Raw genomic sequence first — 21689 nt, 5'->3', positions numbered from 1 at the left:
ATGCTTACAGTAATTTGGTGTTTCTTTTATGAGTTGTTATGAAGTGCTGTGGATTGACAATATAATGTGGCCATTTTGTTGGTTCCCTTTTAAATGGCTTCCTTCCTCCCAAGGCTTACTAAATTAAAGCATTTCATGTACTGGTTGATGAGAAATGCCTCTAACTTCTCCCTAAGCTGAGTTCCCATTTGCTGTAGCCAGGCATCCTTGCTGCTGGGTAGGGAGTGGAGCACGAGAGATACCAGCAGAGCCAGATGAGGAGAAAAGTAGCAGGACTTGTCAGAAAGCCTCCTCTCTCAGTATATAGCTTTTATATAATCACCGTTGTCCTCCAACCGTGAAAACTGAATTCAGCTTCCATCAAAGCTTTTATTAATGCTGCTTCAGAGTGTCCTGCCTGTGTCACTTCTGCCCTGGTTCATGCCTGGCAGCTGGGAATGCTTCTGCAACCAGCTCCATGGGCCTCTCTTCTTGATCTCCACTGTGACATAACTCGGATGCAGCCCTTAGCCCTGAATTCAGCTCTTGATCATAAATTAAGATAACATGAAGTCCTTTGCATGACAGGTTTTATTGTCAGGCTTGCATTATGGTTTCTGCTGTGGTAAGTAGCCCTGTTTATAGTAGAAAGCCTGCTCTGCAGGCATAAAAGGGTTGTGTTAGGAAGTATTTTATTAGATAAACAGGCAAACTTGCATTGATTTGGGGAGGTGGAGAAGTGAGGGTGTTGCAGTGTGACAGCTTAGGATCCTGCCTCTCCAGTGCTTTGATAGTACATAGGAAGGGGCGTTTTTCCTGTTAAGAGTCTTCCAGAAATATGAGTTTCATCTCCTCTTCTCCGCTGGAAGTGAACCCAGGGTGATGGCGCCCTGTTTGCAAAGTCCCAGATCCATGTATGAATCTTGTTGCCAGTCCTGTATATGGCCAAGAGTGCCTTTGCCATAGGAGCCTACATTTGAGTTATATACACTTTAAATTCCTCTTTATCTGGCTTTGTCCACCTACTTGCCGGCCACAGGAAAAAAAGGAGATCCATCTCTGAACATGTCAAAGATGCTCCGGCTGCTCTCCCTTGGCTGTTTCCTTTGACAGAGCTGAGTGGCTGCCCCTGCTCACGTCCACTGCTGCTGCACGCTTATTCCACACGGAATTCTTCAGCCTCCGGGTTTGAAATGTGCCAGCGGCCTTGTTCTGTGCTACGGTTTTTAAAGCATGCAAAAATGCAGTTACGGGGTTGAGGTTTGTGCTTCTTCTCACGAGCCACTGCTGCTGCACGCTTATTCCACACGGAATTCTTCAGCCTCCGGGTTTGAAATGTGCCAGCGGCGTTGTTCTGTGCTACGGTTTTTAAAGCATGCAAAAATGCAGTTACGGGGTTGAGGTTTGTGCTTCTTTTCATGCTTATGATGCATTATTTTGCTGCCAGTGAAAATGACATGACATTTAAAAATAAATAAGGATGCAAATGTGCACTAGCTTTGTTGTGTGTGCTACTAAAGAGCAGTGTAGGCTACAAATGGATTCTGGTACTGGATGTATTTATGTAGATACCTTGTCAGAGTCTAAAATATCACCTGCCTTCACACAGTGAGGTGAATCTTGAACAGCAGACTTGGAGGCAGAAAGCTTGTATGGACACTCAGTCTGTGGTTGTGATAATATCACCATAGGTTGGGACTTCAAAAGGTATAAAAAAAAATGCAGATCTCAGCCGTGGTGCACATCTGTTTCAGAGTGACAGAAAAAGCCTTTTGAGTTTTTATAGAAAGTTCAGTGTGGCCTGGTGCTCTGTACCTGGGTCTGTTTTGAGCTGTCGGTGACTCACGCTAGCTTTCCATGATGGATGTGAGGGGGTAGGTTGCAAATAACACCCCTGACAATCTTCTTGTTCACACCACTCTAAATGGGGCGGTACTCCTTCTTCAGGGGAGGCAGGGAAAGGGGGTCAGTCCCTTGTGTCCCATGCAGGATCCTTAGGAAGCAAATGAGGAAGATAATGACAGCCCAGTTGCATTGCTGTTTGCTGCAATGATGCCTGGATTAGAGGTTGAGTTTTTATGTTGCATGTTTGATCAGTATGGAACCCAGTTTCACTAGAGTAGTGGAAAATACACTCATTTAACTTCGAGAGGCACGTGACTTTTTTCTGTTTTAAGGTATTTTGAAACAAACTGTGGCTTTGCACTGGTATATCAACTCCTGACCAAACAGGATATCTTCTGTGGGTGCCGACTGCTCTTTGCTCTGTTTGCAATGTGCAACAGCATATAGCATTGCTGTGAGTGTTTGTGGCATAGCTGCGTAACCCAGCAAAGGGTTACCTAAGTACACTTGCTCTGTGCCCTGCGTTGGCTGAGGGCAAGTGGCACAGGATGCTGCGACTACTGAAATGTGGGAAGGAGATACATAGTGGGGTACAAGAGATGGCAGAAAAGTTTTCTGCATGGTGCCAGAGAAGAGGGGTTGCCAAAAATACGTGTCTTGCCTCAACCAGGAGTGCGGTGTGCTATTTCTCTTGCTGCACGGTATAATACCCTTCCTACTCAGGCCCCTGAAAATCCTGACCTTGAACGTGTGCTTTAATTTGGACTGTGTCAGTAGTCTCAGAGCTGGTCACTAGAATATAAAATGAATTTTTCACACCAGTGAGGCATAGATCCAAGCTGCAAACTCCTCATGGCACCAGTACAGTAACTTGCAGATTTTCCGGTACTGGCCTAGAAACAGCATAGGCACATGCAGCAACAGCCAAGCTAATAACACCCTTCATCTTAGCAGTGGTTCAGCTGCGGCGTCTATTATCCCTGTCATGTGAATGCAAATTTCTATGCAGAGATGATTTCCAGACTTTGAGCCGAGCCAGCTTGGGTGTGTTCATATCGCCACACTTTTTTTGCTTTCCCTTATGTTCATGTGCCCAAAGCCAGCACGGGTGTTGGCATCTGCAGTGAGAACATCTTTTAAGTTTCCACTGACTTCATTGGACTGGGAATGGTGTTGAAACAAATGATCAGCAGCCTCAGATGCAAGGTCCTGATGCCCTCACTATTTCAGTGGGGTGGGGAGCAGCAAAGAATGCTGATGCCTGGGGCTGGGCAAAGGGTATTATAACTTGTTGCCCTCCTCCCAGCCATCCAATAGGGAAGGGGTGGGCAAAATGCCAGGGGAATTGTCTACATTTTAAAAAATTCTTCTCAGCCACAAGTGAGCATCTCAATGCTGGAATTGCGGAGCAGAAAGACATCAGAGCAGACGATCAGCATCATTCCCTTGGGCTTGAAGCCTGAGCCTGGTGGCTGTGCTGTCAGCTGGGAGGGTGGGTGGCAAGGGGGGCTGAGCCCACGGGTACCAGCTCTACAGGGAGGAGAGCTTCCCACCAGCTATGGGATGCCCTTTGCCCCATCCCGTGTGGCTGCTGGAAGAGAGGATGAGGTGACATCTGAAGAAGTGGGTGGAGGCGCGTGGAAGCGGTGGCTTTGTTTCTGGATGGTCACTTTGGCTCTTCGAGGAATCTTGTGTTTCCTGGCTCTGTAATGGAGACTGTGGGAGATGGTTCGCTTTTGTTTTCCTTCGGGAACATAGTTGCCAGGCAATTATTTTACACCCGGTAGCACTGCAGACAAGTCTCTTCAAGTCCGATCTCTTACCACATAACTGAGAAAATGTATTTTACATTAAAAAGAAGCCTTTTAAAAAGGCCCTTCAGGCATAAAGTCAATGTGTTTTCTATATATAACCCTGTATTATTAATACAATGAACTTATCTGTAGACTCTGTGGGTGAATATGACTTGATCATTGGAGATACGAACAATATGATATTCATTTTCAATGCATTGTGTCTCTGACTCAGTAACGGTGCCCCCAGCCTTCAGTTCATTTCTTAGTGATAAAGTAAGGCAATAGTGTGAAGCAGGTTTGTGGATTGCATTTTTGCTGAGCGTTAATATAAAATAAACAGCCTATAGAGAGAACAAATTTACCTTGGTTCAGAAATGCCAAGATCTATAGATTTGGGGCAGACAGGAATGATGAATGTGAGCATTTATTATTGAAATAAGTTCAGAATGGCATGGCAAAAGCTTTCCTGGATTTAGTTACAGGGGTTGCAATATAAGTTGCTTTGGCTGGAAAATTTCAAGGTGGTGATTGATTTATTTTCTCTTTTTTTTTGATGTGGGTCATTTATCACTGTGTGCATTATATGAGATCATTTTCCTTTTTCAATCATTGAAGAGTGTTTTAGGGTGGACTTAGGAGGCCCCTTTAGCCCAGGTCCTTTTGAGGTTAGTCTTCGAAATCACCTGAGACAAACACGTGTGCAGACTTCTATGGCTCTGTAAGAAGAGGTAGTGCAAGCATGGTATAAGTTTTAATTACTTCTTGTTATTCTATGTTAGGCAGCGTGCTCACAGAAAGGCAGAAGGCTGGATTACATGATCTTTCTAGATTCCAAGCCTGCTTTCTGCATGAGCAAGATGCACAGATGCCCAACCTGATTTAGTTTACGGTAGTCCAGTTGACTGATCTGGTGTAGACTTAGTCTGGAGGAGCATGAACTTGTGGACTAACAACAGCCGCACAGTCCTGTTGACGTCTCTAATGCCATAGCTAAATCTTAGTGGAGCTGCTCTTAAAAACTGAGTGTGAGATGTCTGGAGCGGATGAAATGGGAATCCCACTGGAGACAGAGGATGTAGTTGGAGACAGAAAGGCAGTTCCTATCAAAGGGGGTGGTGGAGGCCTTGAGACATGGAAAAAGGCAACGAGGCTGGCACGATTGAGGGCTGTGTACAGTGCTGCAGCTAAAGTACTTTGCTCGTCAGAGCCTCGATGACCTGCTAAGGAATGATCTGCAGGACAGACATGAGGACATAAGAGTAGCAGGCAAGGTACAGCTGCCTTTAGCACAGGCACATACCCATACAAAGCTGTAGCTTCAGTGCTGTTCCAAACACCGTGGGCACTGGCATTTGCCACGATTACAATGCTGTCTCTACCTCTGTCCTCTCACGCCTTCTCTGGACTTTTCTGGTCCAGTGGGTGGTTTCACACTGCTAACTTTTTGGCATCAAACCGCATGTCTCTCATGTATCTTGTCTGCCTGAATTTCACTGGATGTTGTAATAACTTCCTGGTAACTGTTTTCATCTCAGCTTAGAAGCTTTTTTAACTGAATATTCTTTTAATCTAGTCTTTCCAGCCCTGGCAAAACAGCTGTGTAAATTGACAGGAGCCAGGAAATAGCAGCTTCACAGCTAATAATGTGGGCTCCTGGCGTTTCCCACTGTGTTTTAGCAGGAGGTTGTCCATCTGAAGCTGCTGTGCTGCTGCACCAGTCCATTCCCTGCATCCCTGCTGTTAAGCCAACATCCACGTGGGCTGCGCAATTGAATGCTCAACCTGGTCTCGGCACACAGGGACTCTTTATAATCCTTGCAGCCTTTTCACATGATGTCAGTATTTTACAGGGACCTGTCATGTCTTTTGCAACATTTTATGTAACTCTCGATAAATAGAGTTAGTGTCTAGGAGTGGTGATGGCTTATCTGCTGGGGAGCAGGCTTGTGAAAGGAAATATGGGCAGTACAGTGCTCTTTTATCTAACAGTTACAAGGGCACCAGGAGCATCCCACGTGCAAACTGCAAGTATTTAGTCAGGTTACACCTTATATGCAGGAAGCCCCATAAAGGTGGGGTGTAGAGGCGGGGGGAGAATGAGTCTTGCCGTTGGCAGGGGTTTGTTTTGAATAAATGCAGGTAACATCTCTGCTGTGCTAATGCCGATTTTGTAGTCGGCCTGTGTATTTAAGGTCACAGCCAATGTCAAAGCAAGAATTTGGGCTGCGCTGTCTGGGCTGTAGCCACCCTGGATGTAATGCAGTTGTGTTCCTGGTGTTCTCTGGCTAAAAATCTGCATGTTGACAGTTTATTTCCCAGCCCTATTTTTATTTTGGGATATTCCACCCTTCCCCATGACTGTCAGTGTTTTGGAGGCTACTCTGCTGACGCTGGTCTCAGCGCTTCGTACTTGGATGCTGTTTTCCTCTGGATGCTCAAGGCTGATGTGATGGTTTTGTTCTTTCACCGTGCCTCCCCTGCACCCCATACCCCACTTAATAAAGGCAGAGCTGGTAGCACTGGGTGGCAGCGCTACAGCCAGAAGGAGCAAGCTGGGAAACACAGTGTGGTCTGGCCAGAGGAATAAGGAGAACTCCTGCCAGCTTTTATCAGGAGGATTGGAGTTTGCTTTGTGTCGTCATCCGCCTCCTCCTTTTGTTTCAGTCTCATCACCAAAGCAAAGCAAGAAACTGTTGGGATGGTGAGGCTCTGTTTCTCTGTTGTGAGTGGTTTAGCTTTTCTAAAAAGGCAGAGAACAACTGAAGTCCCATTGAAATAAGAGCAGAATGAGAATTGGGACTTCTGGTTTTAGTTCCCAGGTTTGTCATCAATTTACTGTCCCTGTCACTGTGAATTGCACTTAGAAATGGTGCAGTTTTTTATCTGAAATCCAGCTGTCCAAAATCTGACCCTGGTAAGGTGTGGCACCCAAGTGTTTCTAAATATCATCCTGCTTTCTAGCCACTTGTATATATGTATGATAAAAGCCTAAAATTTGGCAGCCAGGTCGAAATATGGGAGAGGCTTCCAAAGCTAGTTAATACCAGTTGGCCTCGGGAAATCACTTCTGTTGGCTTTCAGTCTTCCAGCCTAAATTATTCCATCACAAATAATTTTGTTTACTGTACTTGTCTCATTAATATTTGGCTCTCTATGCCTCAGTTTACACAGCTGTAATGAGTAATTATGAGTTTCCTATCTAGGTACAGCTCAAAAATGAGCACCATAGACATGTTTTTGCAAGCTCAGAGTTAAGTACTCATCTTGGAGAGATTCCCCATTCTGCCAAAATTGGTGTTCATGGGACCTCAGCTATAGCCGAGTTCCTCTAAGGACGTGCTGGAGGTGGTAGCATGAAGGAGGGCTCCCATAGCAGGGCTTTTCATCGCTTAGAGTTTGTTGGTGTTTGCTGTGTGGTGTTGAAGTCTGGAGTCCTACCAGTCTGACTGCACCAGCCCTGTTAGATTACACCTTGCAACAAAACCAGCCCTGTGTTGTGGATGATAAATGTAGCTCTGTCACATGAGTGCCTGGTGGGGCTGTCTGGGACAACGGGATGTTAACCATATCCCTCCACCTTGGTGTGCCTTGCTTTGAAAATACCAACGTAGTGTTTTCTAGCAGTGTCTGTTGCCATCTCTCAGCTCTGTCGCCCTGGCTCCCATGAAGGGTTGGGAAGAGTGATGTCGCTGTTAGATGTGTGCTCAAGCACTGCTGGCCGAGCAGCGTAGCCGAGGTCGCTGGAGCGGGGACAGACTGTGCTGTGCCCTCCTCGCTCAAGAGGACATGGTTTCCCCTGGTGAATCGCAGAGCTGTTTAATCCCAACAGGTACCTGCACCTGCTGTTTCAGATGAAATGGCAATCTCCTCTCCCTCTGACACGCACATCTTCACTTGGTTTTGGCATGGGGAAGAATTATTGCTATTGCATTGCCTTCAGTCATAGGGTTTGATTTTTTTTTTAGGGGGTTTGTTTTTTGCCTTGCTCAGTTCTTGGCTCATTAGTGGGGGAGGGTTACAGTGGTAGTATAAAATCATAACTGCCTGTGTGGGATGAAGGCTGAATTTTCAGAAATCATTAAAACAGTCCAGTTTTGGAGGTCTGACTTGGACACTTATCAGGGTCAGGTTTGGGAGCTTTTGCTTATGCAAAGCAGCAGGTTGTTTCCATTTTTCCATTTTGTTGCCGATGGGACTGTCTTTGTCCAACTGTGCCCTGGTGTACCCTAACAGAGGCTAACTGCCCCCAGAGAAGAGCTGCTGTCAGAATACTTTAAAGTTGGTCAGACTGGCTCCTGATTTGTGAGGTTTATCAGCAAAGATTTCCAGTGCTTCCAGTGGGAGGCTATTTTTATTCTATCCAGGGGCTACCTTCTGCTCTGAGGTCTTTATCACATGGTTTTTTGAATAGAGAAGCCTGCCTGTTTTAGCAAAACTTTAAATATCTTCATCTTTTGCAATTTGAAAAACAAGATAGCCTTTTATCCAAGGTAAAAGTTTTTGGCATTTCTGTGACATGTTCAAGATTTTGTTGGTCCGTCCCCACCCCACCCCCCCGCCCCGTATAAGGGGGACACTGCTGTAGACATGAGAATGCACTGAGTTTTGTCCCTTCAGCAGGGATGACAGCAAGTGAGGTACCTGATGTTTCATCTTCATACTCTGATCAGTGCTATAACTGTTGCAGAAAATCCACATTGTGTTTCATTGCACCATGTAACCAAGACGGGAGGAGCTCTCAAGAGATGATCTGGTTCATTTTCCTGCCCTATGGCAAGATCGGTCGTACCTGTGTCTTTCCTGACACATGCTGGTCTATGCTCTTTTAAAGACCTCTGCAGCCTCTCCAGGCAGCGTATTTCAGTGCTTCACAATCCTTACCAATAAAACTCCGGTTTCTCCCCAACTTGTATTTAACCTGAATCATCTCTGCTGCAGTTTAAACCTGTCACTTCTTGTCCTGCCCATTTTGAATACAAAGAACAGGTCATTCCTTTTCACAGCAGTTAAATATTTGAAGACTATTCATGTGCTTCTCTCTTCTTAGTGTTAAATAACCACTATTTGTTAAATCTTCCCTTCTCCGTGGTGGATTTAAATCATCTATGTAAACCTTAATTGGCCTGTCTTCTCAAAAATACTCTGTAAGTGATGATCCCAGTCATTAACTAATCCACAAACAGTTTAAACCCTTTGATCAGCATTTTATTTACATACTTTAATAGAAAGTCTTCTATGCTGGCCAGATTGCCTATTTGTGCATCGCTGTCTCTGACTTGATGGCCTTGTGCTGGTGTGCGAGCCAAGTGTCCGCAAGGTTTTCTGCTGCTCGCTAACTGCGATTCATTCCAAGAGAAAGATTGGGTGCCCAGCATGATGTGGGGCTTGGTGTGGTTTGTGCCTTGGTTCTGTGGAACAGTGTTTGGAACGTGAAGGCTGTGCATTCAGATAGAAAGGGAGCCCAAAGAGAGGCTAACCAATCATGGAGTCATGGGTCTCTGCAGACACCCAAAATATACATTGATGTACGCAGGAATTTGGAAGTGAACATGCACTCAGACAGGTGGTAGGCTGTGAAATGTCAGTTGGTATTAGGACCTTCTGATGTGGCTGTATTTGAATAGTCAGATCATGCTTGGAGGTCAACTACTGCTATACTGTGATTTGGATGTCCTCGATGTGTACGTTTTTGGCTCCAAGGGAAAGTCAAGGAAACATGCTTTAGCAGGACATACGGGGAGGACAGAAGGCAGGTCGTATTTCCTTTCAGTAATTTTCTCTGGTTTTCTCTGTTGTAGGTGAGTGTTTTAACCACCTTGGAGCGGCGATTCAACCTTCAGAGTGCTGACGTGGGCGTCATTGCCAGCAGCTTTGAGATCGGCAACCTGGCCCTCATCCTCTTTGTGAGCTACTTCGGAGCCCGAGGACACCGGCCGCGCTTGATAGGATGTGGAGGGATAGTCATGGCCTTGGGTGCCCTCCTTTCCGCGTTGCCTGAATTTCTGACCCACCAGTATGAATATGAGTCGGGAGAAATACGCTGGGGGGCTGAAGGGAGGGATGTGTGTGCTGCCAACGGGTCCACCAGTGATGAGGGACCAGACCCGGACCTTATCTGCAGGAATAGGACTGCTACCAATATGATGTACTTGCTGCTCATTGGAGCACAGGTCCTCCTGGGCATTGGTGCTACCCCTGTCCAGCCCCTGGGAGTTTCCTACATTGATGACCACGTGAGGCGGAAAGATTCCTCCCTCTACATAGGTAAGGCTCTGTGAACTTCTTCTCACTGAAGGCTTTTCTTGCGGGCTGGCATCTCGCTCTTGTTTTCTGTTTGATGCCAGCTGAAGGGATGCCTTGAGGCCTCTTCTCCATGTGCTGCTATGCTTGTGAAGGTAACTTGGCATGGGTCTCTACACCAAGCAGTTGTAAGCAGCAGGGAAACACAGTGATATTTCCTTGTATTGTAGCAATGGTAAAGGTTGACAGCCGTGGTGATTATTACTGGATGATTAGGAAGATGCTCACTCCTTCTATTGTGTTTGCCTGGATTGTTTTAAATTCTGATATTGGTGGCTTATGGTTGAGTTTTAGCTGAAGAATTTCCAAGTGGTATATGTGATGAAGATTCCGCGCCCCCCCCAGGATATCCTAGTTCCCTTCCTGTTCCGAAGCATTTGTCTGTGTCTGAGTGATCATCGCAGTATAAGGAGACTGAGAGGAGACGCATGCCTTGTCACTACCACCATCAAGTTTTAGCAAGGAAGTGCCTGTTACGGAGTAGGTGCTGTGACCCAGCATGCTGTGGCAGGACCCCAGATAATGTGATCCCTGTAACAGAATGGGATGCGGAAGCTGCTGAGGTCTATTTTGAGGCATGGTGAGCCTGAAGTAGAACTCATGATTCTGGTGATCATGTTGCAAAATTCTTCCAGATGGTTAAGATGTGAAATTTGGCTTCAGTTACCCAATGAAACATCTCTGTTATTGGGGTAAAGTGTTCATGGGTTTCAGCAGCAGTACCTTCTCCAGCAGGTTTAAAGAGGATGTTGTAGGTGAAGTTGTTCTCTGAAAAACTTACCAGCTTGGTTCATTCTTCTTTCCGCAGGACTTGTCACTAGATATATGGCTCCAATGCAATAAATCAGTGAAGTGTGGGCTGCCATTGCTGCCATCCTTCTGCACTTGTTAGTATGGTTTCCAGTAACCAAAACTCTGTGCACTTGTCCCCTTGTCCCTGTCTCGATGTGACCTTCAACTGAATGGATGATCCCATTACTGGTTTTGTTTTTTTTGGTTTTGGGGGGTTTTTTTTGCAAAGACATTTTTATCAAGTTCCCAAGCGTGACTGAATGCAGCTGGGATATGACCACAGACAGCAAAGTTGAACAGTCCCGCTGGCTTTCTGAATGGTGTTCAGCGTCTTGGGATAGCGCAGAGGCCTGTTGGAAAGACTAACTACATAGCGTGCTATGTCATTCCTGGATGTATTGCTGCTTTACCTAAAGAGGTTCTTCTGCATATTTGAAGTGTGTCCATGTTTTCCTGTAACTGGCCATAAAATCATAGTATTTCAGCATTTAGCTTTGTCCTTGGATCGTTATTCACTGTTACTTGGTTCTGTAAATGCTTGTGAGGGATCCACTGGATAAAGCAGGATGATATATAAAAGAGAAGATACTGTATAACCCAAAGGTGAATAATGAGTCTAAATTCACTGGAGCAACATTGCCAACACCATAAATGATGAGCTGGAATTAAGAGTGATTTTAAGATTATCTATTATAAATAACTATATAGAGAAGCAGCAACTTCTTTCAGTCTGTTCCATGGGCATTTTTTAAGCAATGCTTCATGTCTGAGAACAGGATTGAGGAGGGTGTATGAGAGGAGGGTTAGGAAGAGTGATTCTTTTTGTTCCTGAGATACATTCATCTTGTATGCTAAAATAACTTCTTTAAAGTTGGCAGTTCAACTGTAGCTGGGAAGATACTGCCAGAAAATGATTTCTGCTTACTATATGCTGCTTCATTATTTTCCCTTCAGACATATGCTTCTAACCATGTTCCTTTCTACATGTAGAGTCTTTAAAAAAAAAAACCCAAGCATTTTGGGGTGTTTGCTTTACTAGCTTTAGCTGTGAAAATCATGATCTGAATTTCTACATATGAATTATGGGTTGCAGAAGAGTGCATGTGTATGCACACTCAACCAATCAGCCATACCAACAATGAAGTTTATCTGGCCTGTCCCAGCCTATCCATCACAAGTAGGTTTTCAGATATGGGATGATTAATTCTTACATCAACCTGCAATCAATTTGGTTAGTAACAATAAAAGCTAACAGGAAAAAAAAATCTATTCTGTGAATGAATATAAATGGAGAAGAAGCTGGTGGAAATGTACATGTCTTCTCAGGTTTGTGAATACTTGACAGGAGGTCAAATTTCTCAGTTTAAAATGTTGTTTGAGAATTACTTGCTCAGATTTGTCTTTAACTGATTATTTTTGTTGATGCCATCAATGCAATTTTCAGTGGCCTTAGCAGAAAGCTGGCTGAGCAGCTTACCCACTTCATTCTCCTCTGTTTCACAGAGGAAATAACCACAGAGTGTATACTGTCACTGTGCTATATTTATATCAGTTTGCTTTTTCATGATAGCACGCTCACTCAGTAGGGGCTACACTGTGTGAGACCGGATAAAACATTTTTGGGTAAGTTCCCTCAGTTTAAATTAGGAGCAAATCTGGCATGGGTTACTCTCTCAGGATAGAAACTAATTAGTAACAGTGGTAATAGTCTGGCTGAACTTTCTATCATGGCTGGCTGTGGCTGAGAAATGATCAGATTGACCAGACCGTGCTGTCTTTAGTATATTGCTAATGTCGAGTACGTATGTGCTGTATTTGGGCTGTACTGTAGCTGGGGGGAAGAAGCAGTCTCTCACCTGACAGCTAAGTACTAGTAATTGTTCACCTGCTGCAATAAAAACCCTCTTGTGTCCCAAGGCAGTGATTTAGATAAATAACTGTGCACTGAGCATTTTTTTTCCTTCCGAGTTGTACAAGAGTTCAGTGGAGTAACTTAATATAATATCTAATACAGTCTCTTTGCAGTGAAATGACAGTACAGGAAGACTCCTAGTTTAAAAAAACAAAACAAAAATCCCCAAAAAAAAAGAAGACACCCCCCCCCCCCAACCTTCTTTTTTTATTAGTACTAATACGTGTGTGCAGAAGAATGCAGATGTGGTACCATATGGAATTTAAAGTGAAACTTTGGCTTTAACTGCTAGTGCCCGTAATAGCATCTGTGGAATATAATATATTTCTGGCCGTGAAGTCCATCAGATCTGGCTCGTTGTGGTTTCTCTGCAGTGGCAGGCACACAGGATATGGTGGGCAGTGCACCTCTGTTGTGCATCCTTTGAAGGCAGAGGTTGCTCAGGCTTGTGCTCTGCCAAGGAGGTGGGGATTCATAGAGTTTCATAATTACAGAGACAGGGGTGAAGTGTTACAGGAAGATATCTCTGTGGCATGGGCTGCTGACATGTAGTCTCATGTTTCTTGAGCTAATAGCAGATATTTTGATGCCTACAATGTGTTGCTACCAAACTCAAACAGATTCTGTTGCTGTAGTAACCAGCGCTAGGAAAAAGGGCTGTGTTGTGGTAACTGAGGGCAGATCAAATAAAAAAGATGCATGCATGGGAGTACGCACCAAAGTATGTTCAAAAGAAAGTATGTTTGTGCCGTAACAGAGTTAGAAAGATAGCGGGACCATGCCTGCTCCTGCTAATGATGGGAAATACATTCTCCTCCCATTTCAGCATCTGAGTGCCTGCTCAACACAAAGGTCGTAACATTGGCAATAGCAGCCAAAAGATGAAAAAATAAAGGAATTTTCTTAGCTGTTTGAAGTTGGGAAAAATCTCCTAGGTTTGTGCTGGTTTGCTTGCTTCTTTCTGTTTGGGTCTGCTCTTGTATTTTCAGATCTGAACTCCCATCTAGAGGTTTCCAAACAAGCAGGTTAATTTTACCTGTGTGTGTATTGGCATTTGGCATAAGTAATCCCTTTGAGTGGAGGAATTCCTCACTCCTGCAGACTGTGCAGGGCTTGTTATTGCTGCAGCTTCACTAATGTCAAAGGGTTCCCTCAATTTGTGGTATTGTTTATTTTAAAGGAGGAAAAGTATGTTGAAGACTACTTACTACACAGTTCCTTTCTCTACCCGCTAATGACTCACTTGACATTTCCCTCTTTTCTTTAGTTCGTTTTCTGCTAGGTCTTGCTGAGTTCTGTTGAAATCAATGAAGACTTTGTCATTAGGAGGGGAATCAGAGGTGGTGTGGAGCTGATACAGGGGGGAAAAAACCTGACCTGACAGTGGTTGTATGGATTTGCTGCCTCTCAGATGAGCAAGAGCTTGCAAGTGTTTTCTGGTCACTGGAGTACCCACGTTGCTCTCAGCAGTGGTTTGCATGTTCAGTTAGAGACAGTGCAGTAATGTGGTAGATTAATGTTATTAGCAGTCTCCATACGCGCCTTCTGGGCTTCCTGCAGCATTTAACATTTGCTGATAAAAGTTTTTGCATCTTGTCTAGGACATGGTTACCTATAGAGCAGAATGAATAGCCTCTGGGAGCCAGTATTTGATCTGGGACAATTAAGGGCTGCATTATACAGAGGAAGTTGCTATTATTCTGCCTCCTGTTGATGGAGGAAATTGATATTGATGTTGGAGCGAGCACTGCCAGAGTGTGTGGCTCATTCAGAAGAATGCTGTATTGATCTTTAAGGCATCAGAGATTATCTTTAAGTTTGCTGAAGCTGTCTCAGTGTTTAACTTCATGGACACATACCCCACATGTTCAGGACCCACCACTTCAGACTCCTCACTGACTTGCAGAAACTGCTGTAATGTGAAGAATGACTTCAAGGAAGTCCCAGAAGGGGCAAGTCTTGAGTCAAGGAGTAAGTGATGAGTGCTCCTGAATTATTGGTGGTGCAAGGGTGTGCCTGAGCTAGTGTGCTCAGGGGCATAGAGCTGTTCTTGGTCTGCTTTGTGGCAGGGTGGAGGAACGGAAATTTAGAAAATCAGCACTGCTGGATGTGTCTGTCTAGCTGTTTTCTTCTGTCTCATCTCCCAGGCTTCTGTCTGGCCTTTGCTGTGTGTATTTTGGTTTATCACATGGTTGCTCCAACTATTACCCTTGGTTTAAGAGCAGAACTCAACAGGATGGTGTTTTCTTTCCACATCTGCCCAGATGGGACTAACCCAGTAAGGGGGATGGGACCCTGCGTTGTCACTGCTGACTTTCACCTTTGCAGCAGCGTGGGGTTATTTTGCATCGAATGTGTGGAAGCACTTTTTGTTTTGTGACGACAGTCATAGAGAAATGCTCACTTTCATTTCTGGTGCTTACTTGCTTGCTTTAAGCACCAACTCAAGATTTGCTGCAGAAGACGACAAACATGCCCTAATTGGAATCTTGCTGTCTCCAGAGATAAATTTGTCCATTTGAACAATCACTTATGGTAGCCTACGTCAGTCAAAATGACAGCAGCCATTGTGTTTTGGAGAAGCAGAAACATTTTCTCGACAGACAAGAATTAAATCTGAGAGTTAGTATCTATGGTGGGGAGTTAATAGCAAGTTATCAGCATAAGCTGCTGAAATCATCAGAGATTGAGTCAACGTTTTGTATGTGGTAATACAAAGGAATAGTACTTCGGTTTCTATTAGGAAGCTCATGTTGGTAAGCTAAGCAGTTGCTGTGAATTTTGAAACCATTCATCTACTGTGTATCTGATATTGATGAATCCTAATATACATAATACTAAAAAAAAAAATTAAAAAGGAAATGGGGTTTCTGATTTCATAAACAAAAGTGAAAATGTGTTCAATGTCAGTAAAGAAAAAGTCATAGAAATCAGAGAGTTGAAAACCCCAACACTCCACAGGATGTTACCCCCATTGTTTAACCAGTATTCTTGTATGTAACTTCCTATATTTGAAGGACTGTAGAATGGGCAGTCAGTGACAGCACCCTTCATAATGGCAAATGTCTCCTTTTTTTGAAGCTTTCAGAATTCTGTTTCCTGGGACACACACCACATAATTCTGAGAAACGTGAATATTTTGGAGCTTAAAGAGCAAATTTTGCAGCTGTTTGGCTTTCAGGCTGGAAATACATTCTCTTCTTTACATAGCTTGATATCTACAGCATGGTAGGTTCTGTGTAAAGTTAGTGAGGACCCTGGATACCCAGAAAAATGTGTTGAGATGGACATTGTTTCTGTCCCTTCCTAAGTCTGTAGAATATATTATTTTTTTTCATTCTGTGATTCCCAAATTCACTTAGGTTTCTGGTAGCTGCTTGCTAGTTTTGTCTCTAACTGCTGAAAAGTCTCTTGCGCGGAAGATGAATGCATTTTGCTCAGTCTTACCCTTTCCAAATTTCTCAAATTTCTTAAAGTGTATGTTTGAGCCTACATTTCTAAACCATAGCAAGTGGAATAATTGTTTGTTTATAACATACAGGTCCTATCACCGGCCTCTTGAGGCCCTCCGCTGATGCGTATTGATTAGAAGGTCTTTAGGACCCGCTTGAGAGGTCTGTACAGCTCTGCCCATCCTGGCTGCTTATCCTTTTCACTCCTCACAGCCTTTCCCACTTGGCCGTACTCTGTCCTTGTGTGCTCCTTTGTGGTGTGCAGACAACATGGGTGCTTTATTCACATTAGCCCTTCTTGCTGGAACATGCTTCTCTGAGCTCACCCACTTAAAGCTCTGCCAGCCTTGTGCTTTCCCTAACCCTTTTCCTTTTAAAGCCTGCTTCTGCTAGGTCTTTTGTGGTGGATCTTAGCTGACTTCCGATCTGTTGTATTTCCTCTGTGTGCCCACTCAATACCCACAAGCTGCTTGGTGAGTTTGTCCACCTCCATGTGGGCACATGCACTTGCGGAGTGTGAGCACTTTTTCCAGAGAAATGCTTTTCTCCTTGCTGGTATATGCAGTTTTGTAGGTATGTAATGTTTTTAACCTAAAGACTTAATGGAATTTTGTAATCGTTTTGTTCGGTAAATGCATCCTCCTACGGGTGATTTGGAGAGCCTTTCCTTTCTGCCACAGTCTCCAAGGGGTTGATAAAGACACGATATTAACACTAAACTAAAAGGAGTGCTATTGCCATCGTGAGTGCTGTTGATGCCTGTTCATTATTGAAAGGGCCTTTGCATCAGATTCACTGGGTTGTGTTCCCCGTGGACTAACTGTGATCAGATTAAATTGCATGGCTTCATGCGGATATACCGGTATTAACTACGTTGGCCTAACCCACTGATCCATTGATAACCTGCAGCCTTTTATAATTATTCCCCTTTGGGGAGAGATCTGTGTTCTCATTTGCTGTGTGTCAGTGGGGCTGGCTTGGTTACGCATGTCCCCTTTTACAGTGCCAGTGGTAATATCCTGGAAAATTAAATGGAAACATAAACAAGTGTGTAGGGTGTATTAGAGCAGTAACAATAATCAATTAATGGGAATAACCTTCCCCACTGCAGGCAGGAAGGCTGAGTTGTGAAAGGCAGTAGCTGAATGGATGTATTTATTCAATTAAACGTATATATGCACAAAGTCGTAACTGCTCTGGGCTCCGTTATTTTACAGCAATTGCTCCAGTTACCTTAACCTTCTGCTAATAGCTTTTTTGTGTCATGAGCTGAGTAAATAAAGCTTGAGTCCAACACAAATTACTTTGTGTGAGAGCGTATTGAGGGTGGGAGCTGTTTCCATGTTACTCTCTGTTCTCTGTGTACTCTGCAGCTGATTTTTGGCTTAATTGGGATTTGCTGACTCTGGTGTCATGTAAAAATCACTTCAATTTTTGAGCATGTTGGTTTCTTTCCGTAGTGTATTTAAAACAGTCATCAGCTGGGAGAGCCTAGTGAGGTACATCATTCCTGGGGCAGCCTCTTTAAAGCACTGTCCTTGTCATTTAAATGGCAGGCGTGCAGAGGACGGTACATATTAGTCCTAAGGTCCATAAAATTAATTAAATAGATTGGAAGGTGCTGAGTTGCCCATGTCAACACAGCCTTCAGCTCTTGTACCTCCTTGATGGTGCAAGTGGAAGTGAGCTGGGATGTGCTGTCAGTCTTGGCCCTTCTCCTGGGAATTTGACTGAGACTCCCCAACTCATTGCACATAAGGAGCCTCCAGATGTTTTGGTCCCAGTTTACGGGCTGGCACTGAGGACACCTGGAGCTGTGTTTGGCATGTGCCTTCCCATGGCAGGGCAAGGCACAGGATCTGCCCCTTCACCAGCACGAATCAGGGTGCTGACCTCAAAGCAGTGGTGAAAGTCTTGTTGCCCGATACTGAGGCTTGTGTTGTCCTCTTCTCCTACCGAAACAAAGAATTTGGTATGGAGGATATTTTAGGATTGCCAGAAATTATTATCCCACTCACCCTCAGCCAAGTGAGCAAGAGATGGCTTTCATGAATTTTGATGTACCGCTGTAACCTTGCAACAAAAAAAGGTCAGTGGCCTGAAGTAGCATTAAGAGATAATCACTGCCTTAAACTTGCAAATAGTTGCTGCTTTATTGCATATTCTGCTACACACGTCCTGCCCAATGCTACCAGGGCTTCAGGCCCCTGTTGCTGCTGCTCTTGGTGATGTCTGCCATGTTGTGAGCCCCAGGGAAAGCTGGCCGGCCTGGCTTTACACCTCCCCACCTGCGGCTGGCTGTTACTCAGTTTATCTGAAGGACAAGGTGCTTGTATGAGTGTATAGGAGAATGCAAAACCTTTCACAAAAGCTCCTGCTTTCACAACTGCCTCTTCTGTCACTGGGTGAGGTGCTCAACGAAACTTTTTTGCCCTTTGGAGAGGCTGCTGCAGGTTTGAGCTGGGTGCTAGGCCTGCCGACGTTCACACCTTTTTGGTGCCCGATAGGTGCTATCTGAGTAACCTCCTAAAAATGTTTGCTTTTGCAAAGTCCCAAGTAGTGCCACAGCACAAACGTTCGGGTCAGGCAGTGGTCTGTTGACACATGGGGCCTGGCAGCACTCGGCTGCCAAAGCTGCTGTTAAGTTGCGTTTTTATCATGCCTGCTTTGCCGTGCATGGGCGGCTCTGCGCGGACCGCTCCCCGACATAGCAGCCGAAAGGCAGCTGAGCTCCTTCAGGGATCCGGGGAATGGGGCAGGACAAGCTTTTCCCAGAGGCTGTGAGGGACATCAAGGAGTGATGGCAGATCAGGCCCTGGATGAGACTTTCTTCAAGGCTGCGTGTGTAACTGGCATGAGATGTCCAACAGGTGCCTGACCAATGCGACAGGTTCAGCGTGTGCACCTGAGTAATTGAAAATTGATGGCGTTAACACCAGAGGAACATCTGTGACATGAATCAGAGGTGTGAGATGGCCCAATAATACCTGTTCTGTGAGGCCCGGGGCAGAGCTGCTGTGGAGACATCAGCACAGTCTCAATAACTACAAGTGTCTGATTACCCCTGACGGACTAGCCTGGAGGAAAAACTGTGGCCGCAAGTGGTGAGCACCTTGCAAAAAACCTACAAAGTTCCTTGACCGTGCTGCTTGGTCACCTTGTAAGCCATTAGAAGACCCTGTGGAGTGGGAGCCCTTCCGTGGTGTGGTGCATGGACTGGGGTGGGGGAAGGCAGTGTATGCATGGGATCAGCAGCAAACTGAAACCTCTCACCTGGCAGACTTGTCACCAGGGGCCTGGTGCTGGGATTTAACCTACCGAAGATCTGCCTACTTGTTTTGGAGCCCTGTCCGCTCTGCTGGCGGGAGAGCCGCTGCTGTGCTGGTGCCAAGGTGTTTCCCCACTGACTAACCTGTCACTTTACAGCTGTCAGTCAGCTGCGTCTTCCAAACCAGCTCTGCTGCCACAAGGAAAACACTGAGTAAAGGACCTAAACTGAGCTTGAGAAAGGTGAAATTGGCCATGAGCTGCATCCCAGAAGCTCTGGCTGAAAATGGTACAGGGCAAAAATGATGTTCCCCTTTCATGTATAGAGTTTGGTTCACCCTGGGAGTAAACTCGAGGCTTTTTGACCTCCTTATGTTTTTTCATGTGGGTAGTGTGGAGGCAGTCTGCAGGGCTATGGACTCTGGGAAGGGATGAGCTTTTTGCACTGTGGGTCGATCCCCTCCAGCTGCTGCCGGTGTGGCTCTGGCAGCTGAGGGCATCCAGAGCGTGGTCGGGGAGTGCTGCATTCTGTGGACGTTGCGGTCTGGCGTGGGGAAGGGGAGGCTTGGAGAGCCCATGCTGCTGGAGAAAAGCCTTAGGGCTGCAGAAGGCCTCTGCTTGGCTGGTCTGGGGTTATTCAGCTGGTAGCTTTCCCCTTGGCTTTGGACAAATCATTTTGGCTTTGCCTTCTCCAAGTTTGGGGTTTGGCCCCTAAATTGCTCCTTTGAACTTTGGTCCTTTGAAAGCACTTGGAAATTCTTTTTGTATATTTCTTTTTGCCAAGGTACAGCCATTTCATTAACTGTGCTGCTAATGAGGTATTTGGCTTTTCCTTAGAGGGAGGCCTGCTCTCAGTAAGTCCCCTTTTGATTTCAGTAATAGGGATTTTGTCTGGAGGAGGCTATTCAAATTTGGCCCTTTATTAACCAAGTAAAATGTGAGGATTTAAATAGTTTCTCAGATGGATGTTAACAACATGTCACTTTGACTTAATACCTCGGAGCACTTAACTGCAGCTGAACAGGACTGCCTCTATTACAAAGTGCAGGATCTGGCCAAAGGCAGCAGATCAAAGCAATAGTGGAAATTCAAGAGTTCAAACAGGTGAAGAGCAAGATATACTGTGCACCAATTCTTTCCTCCCTGTCTCCCTCTGCTTACCTCGCTTTTTCCCTGTGGTTTTCTGTGCATTCCTATCCTCAGTGTTGGACAAACCATTCCCGCTGTAACTGTTTGTGCAAGACAGTGATACTGCTTATTAGAGTTGGAAAAAAATAATATTAGGGGGAAAAAGACAACTGGGACAGCTTTGCTGTATTAGTCATTGCTGCAGAGACCAATTACCCTTGTGATGAAAGACCACCTGTATCTTGTTAGCCATCAGCTAACAACATACAGATGTCCTAATTCAAATTAGACTGATCATCAAAAGAATAATACTTGTTAGAGTATTATTAGTGCTGGGGGGACTGAAAGGGGTGGTAGCATGTAGGAAGTGAGCTACAAAGTACGCTGGCCGTGCTGCCAAGGTGTCTTGAGCATTGATAAATGCTTTACTGTCCTCAGCTGTGGGTTGACTCTTAGCTTTCTGTTCATTTTGGGCACTCATTGGTTTTGTTCTGTAGGGGGGTGTGTGTGTGTGTGTTCAATATTCCCCCTCCAGATTTTACATTTACAAAACTCACATTCCTGCAATGCAAGTGTAAAGATGTTTTACTGCACTTCTGTTTTATGTCAATGCATATCTTCATTTATGTCCTCTGTAAAAGCGTGCTGTTCTGGTACTAGTGGTAGACAAGCACGCTGTGTTACAGGCTGCAAGAAGCAGCGTTGCAGGAAACTAAACTATTTGCAGTAGTCCTGTGTAAGCTGTGAAGAGTTTCCCACAGGTGCCAGAGGGTAAGAGGTTTGTAGGGAGGAATAACACCTTCTATTTGATCAGCTGAGGCAGCTGGAAAACACATATTCGTGCTTGGTGGATCTTGTTCTGACCAGTGTGACTACTCATACTTAAGGATTTACTTTTTGTTTCCCATCTGTCACCTGATCTGGTAAAATATACTTCTTGTCTCTCCAAACCTCGCTTCCCTTCCTGTGTTGGTGAGCATTATGTATTAAAAGGAAAACTGGTCTCTTCTGTAATTGGATACCACACCTCATTAGGTGCTTAGCATCCTGGAGGTACTTGATTTATAAGTAGTAGCAAAACTCAAGTTAAGCATGGGTTAAACAAATACTCTTACTCCAGCAGTGTCTCCAGGGTTGTAAAACAAGTTATCAGGAGGGTGGGAATAGACCCCAGGAATTCTGACTCCAGTGCCCTGCAGTTGCTCTGAGACCTAAAAC

At 44.9% G+C, this 21689-nt stretch overlaps 1 protein-coding gene across 1 annotated transcript in view; it reads left to right on the top strand.

The window, feature by feature from the left end:
- SLCO3A1 (solute carrier organic anion transporter family, member 3A1) overlaps positions 1–21689 on the top strand; it is a 182406-nt gene that overhangs the window by 54186 nt on the left and 106531 nt on the right. Inside the window, exon 5 of the mRNA XM_009335230.1 lies at positions 9419–9884. Within this exon, the coding sequence (XP_009333505.1) occupies positions 9419–9884 (466 nt within the window). The remainder of the gene's footprint in view (positions 1–9418; positions 9885–21689) is intronic.

Source organism: Pygoscelis adeliae, unplaced genomic scaffold (genome assembly GCF_000699105.1).
Source record: "Pygoscelis adeliae isolate BGI_AS28 unplaced genomic scaffold, ASM69910v1 Scaffold21, whole genome shotgun sequence".
Lineage (NCBI taxonomy): Eukaryota > Metazoa > Chordata > Aves > Sphenisciformes > Spheniscidae > Pygoscelis > Pygoscelis adeliae.
The sequence above is the reverse complement of the archived record's forward strand: the minus strand, read 5'-3'. Positions and strand labels throughout refer to the sequence as shown.